Source organism: Pagrus major, chromosome 1, assembly GCF_040436345.1.
Source record: "Pagrus major chromosome 1, Pma_NU_1.0".
Classification (NCBI taxonomy): domain Eukaryota; kingdom Metazoa; phylum Chordata; class Actinopteri; order Spariformes; family Sparidae; genus Pagrus; species Pagrus major.
The window spans coordinates 550,001-553,849 of record NC_133215.1 but is presented as its reverse complement, the minus strand read 5'-3'; the positions used below and the strand labels follow the sequence as shown (position 1 = coordinate 553,849).

Below are 3,849 nucleotides of genomic sequence, written 5' to 3'. Positions count from 1 at the left end.
AATGGGTCCAGTTGTTCTGTTCCTCACTAAAAGTACAGTAAGAGTACTTTATTTGATTACAGTTTTCAGTTACTGTACTCTGACCTATCGTCCTGCCGTGCTGCTCACACTGATCAGAGGTCTGTTTCCATCATCCAGCAGAGGATTCTGGGAAGTCAGATCCATTAATGGACGCCGGTCCCTCAGGACGTCTGAGTGCTCTAATGGCTCCTCTGAAGTGATGGAGCTGTTTACTTCCTCCATTAGCTCCGGTCAGCTGACTCTGAATGTCCTCATGAAGCCTCTCAGCACTACATTACCCATGAGCCTCAGCAGCTGCTGAGCCACAACTTAACCTCAGAGTAACTTCAGGTATCAGCTGCACCTGGAGTCAGTGAGTGGACGGAGTCTGTGAGTGGACAGTCTCTGTGTGGACAGTCCGTGTGTGGACAGTCTCTGTGTGGACAGTCTCTGGGTGGACAGTCCGTGTGTGGACAGTCTCTGGGTGGACAGTCTCTGTGTGGACAGTCTCTGTGTGGACAGTCCGTGTGTGGACAGTCTCTGTGTGGACAGTCTCTGTGTGGACAGTCCGTGTGTGGACAGTCTCTGGGTGGACAGTCCGTGTGTGGACAGTCCGTGTGTGGACAGTCTCTGTGTGGACAGTCTCTGGGTGGACAGTCCGTGTGTGGACAGTCTCTGTGTGGACAGTCCCTGTGTGGACAGTCTCTGGGTGGACAGTCCGTGTGTGGACAGTCTCTGGGTGGACAGTCCGTGTGTGGACAGTCCGTGTGTGGACAGTCTCTGTGTGGACAGTCTCTGGGTGGACAGTCCGTGTGTGGACAGTCCCTGGGTGGACAGTCCGTGTGTGGACAGTCTCTGTGTGGACAGTCCGTGTGTGGACAGTCCCTGGGTGGACAGTCCGTGTGTGGACAGTCTCTGTGTGGACAGTCTCTGTGTGGACAGTCCGTGTGTGGACAGTCTCTGGGTGGACAGTCCGTGTGTGGACAGTCTCTGGGTGGACAGTCTCTGTGTGGACAGTCTCTGGGTGGACAGTCCCTGTGTGGACAGTCTCTGGGTGGACAGTCCGTGTGTGGACAGTCTCTGGGTGGACAGTCTCTGGGTGGACAGTCCCTGTGTGGACAGTCTCTGGGTGGTGTCTCAGGTGGAGCAGCTTCCTGTCTGTGCAGACTGATGCAGCTGTGTCAGGAAACAGTAGAAGAAGAAGTCAGACTGATCGATCAACATGATCAATAAATCATCTCTGACTTCAATAAAGAGTGAGGACTGATTCTGAGACAGGCTGCAGCTCCACCTGCAGGACAACCAGGAGGACGTCACATGACAACAGTCAGTGTGAGTGTGTGTGTGTGTGTGTGTGTGTGTGTGTGTGTGTGTGAGTGTGTGTACTAGAAATGACCTTCAACATTAAAATACTGCTGATTCATCGGTTGTTTGATGTTGTTGTTGTTGTTTTCATGTTGTTGCTGTTGTTGTCAGAGTCTGATCAGTTTGTGTATTGATCCTCTGACTTCCTGTCTCTGTGTGCTCCTGCAGGGCTCGGCCTGAAGCTGCCGATGTGGACGCGTCCCCGCTGACATCGAGGCGTGTCAGAGGTGAAAGGTCATGATGACGACGGTGGCCGCCGAGTTCGACCACATGGAGCTGCAGCAGCAGTACAGCAGCAACGACACGGTCAACAACCGCTGGGACGAAGAGTGGGACAACGAGAACAGCTCGGCCCGCCTCTTCGAACGCTCCCGCATCAAGGCGCTCGCAGGTACGAACCCGCCACCTTAAAATACCACCTTAAACTGATGTCTATACTCTGTGACAGAGACAGCTGTGATGCTAGAGACAACAGAGACGTTAGAGACATTAGAGACGTTAGAGACAACAGAGACATTAGAGACAACAGAGACAACAGACGTTAGAGACAACAGAGACATTAGAGACGTTAGAGACAACAGACGTTAGAGACAACAGAGACGTTAGAGACAACAGACGTTAGAGACAAGAGAGACGTTAGAGACAACAGACGTTAGAGACAACAGAGACATTAGAGACAACAGAGACAACAGACGTTAGAGACAAGAGAGACGTTAGAGACAACAGACATTAGAGACAACAGAGACATTAGAGACAACAGAGACAACAGACGTTAGAGACAACAGAGACGTTAGAGACAACAGAGACATTAGAGACAACAGAGACAACAGACGTTAGAGACAAGAGAGACGTTAGAGACAACAGAGATGTTAGAGACAACAGACGTTAGAGACAACAGAGACGTTAGAGACAACAGACGTTAGAGACAACAGAGACGTTAGAGACAACAGAGACACCAGACGTTAGAGACAACAGAGACAACAGACGTTAGAGACAACAGAGACGTTAGAGACAACAGACATTAGAGACAACAGAGACAACAGACACGTTGGAGACGTTAGAGATGTTAGAGACAACAGAGACGTTAGAGACAACAGAGACATTAGAGACAACAGAGACAACAGAGACAACAGAGACATTAGAGACAACAGAGACAACAGACACGTTGGAGACGTTAGAGATGTTAGAGACAACAGAGTCATTAGAGACAACAGAGACGTTAGAGACAACAGAGACATTAGAGACAACAGAGACAACAGACACGTTGGAGACGTTAGAGATGTTAGAGACAACAGACGTTAGAGACAACAGAGACAACAGACGTTAGAGACAACAGAGACGTTAGAGACAACAGAGACAACAGAAACAACAGACATTAGAGACAACAGAGACATTAGAGACAACAGAGACAACAGACGTTAGAGACAACAGAGACAACAGAGACAACAGACGTTAGAGACAACAGAGACGTTAGAGACGTTAGAGACAACAGAAACAACAGACATTAGAGACAACAGAGACGTTAGAGACGTTAGAGACAACAGACGTTAGAGACAACAGAGACGTTAGAGACAACAGAGACAACAGACGTTAGAGACAACAGAGACGTTAGAGACAACAGAGACGTTAGAGACAACAGATGTTAGAGACAACAGAGACAACAGAGACGTTAGAGACAACAGACGTTAGAGACAACAGAGACAACAGAGACAACAAAGACAAAAGAGACGTTAGAGACAACAGAGACACCAGACGTTAGAGACAACAGAGACATTAGAGACAACAGAGACAACAGACGTTAGAGACAACAGAGACAACAGAGACAACAGACGTTAGAGACAACAGAGACGTTAGAGACGTTAGAGACGTTAGAGACAACAGAAACAACAGACATTAGAGACGTTAGAGACGTTAGAGACGTTAGAGACAACAGACGTTAGAGACAACAGAGACAACAGACGTTAGAGACAACAGAGACGTTAGAGACAACAGAGACGTTAGAGACAACAGATGTTAGAGACAACAGAGACAACAGAGACGTTAGAGACAACAGACGTTAGAGACAACAGAGACAACAGAGACAACAAAGACAAAAGAGACGTTAGAGACAACAGAGACACCAGACGTTAGAGACAACAGAGACAACAGACGTAAGGGACAACAGAGACGTTAGAGACAACAGACGTTAGAGACAGCAGAGACATTAGTGACGTTAGAGACAACAGACGTTTGAGACAGCAGAGACATTAGTGACGTTAGAGACAACAAGATTCAAGATTGAAGAGGGTTTATTGTCATTCCAGCCATATACACAGAACACAGTGCAATGAAATAACGTTTCCCAAGAAGCTTCAGTGCAAACAAACAACAACAACATAGAACAACAACAATACCACATGCTGCATGTAGCTGCTAGTGTAGTGCAAAAATACTGGAGCTGGAGCAGGAAGAGGAGGAGGAGAAGGAGGAGGAGGAAGAGGAGCT

At 48.0% G+C, this 3,849-nt stretch overlaps 1 protein-coding gene across 2 annotated transcripts in view; it reads left to right on the top strand.

The window, feature by feature from the left end:
- Window positions 1–3,849, top strand: part of LOC141013040 (spectrin beta chain, non-erythrocytic 1-like) — a 39,401-nt gene that overhangs the window by 1,270 nt on the left and 34,282 nt on the right. For both annotated transcript variants that reach the window (XM_073486778.1, XM_073486612.1), the window contains exon 2: window positions 1,534–1,756. In XM_073486778.1, the coding sequence (XP_073342879.1) occupies window positions 1,603–1,756 (154 nt within the window). In that variant the 5' untranslated portion in view covers window positions 1,534–1,602. The remainder of the gene's footprint in view (window positions 1–1,533; window positions 1,757–3,849) is intronic.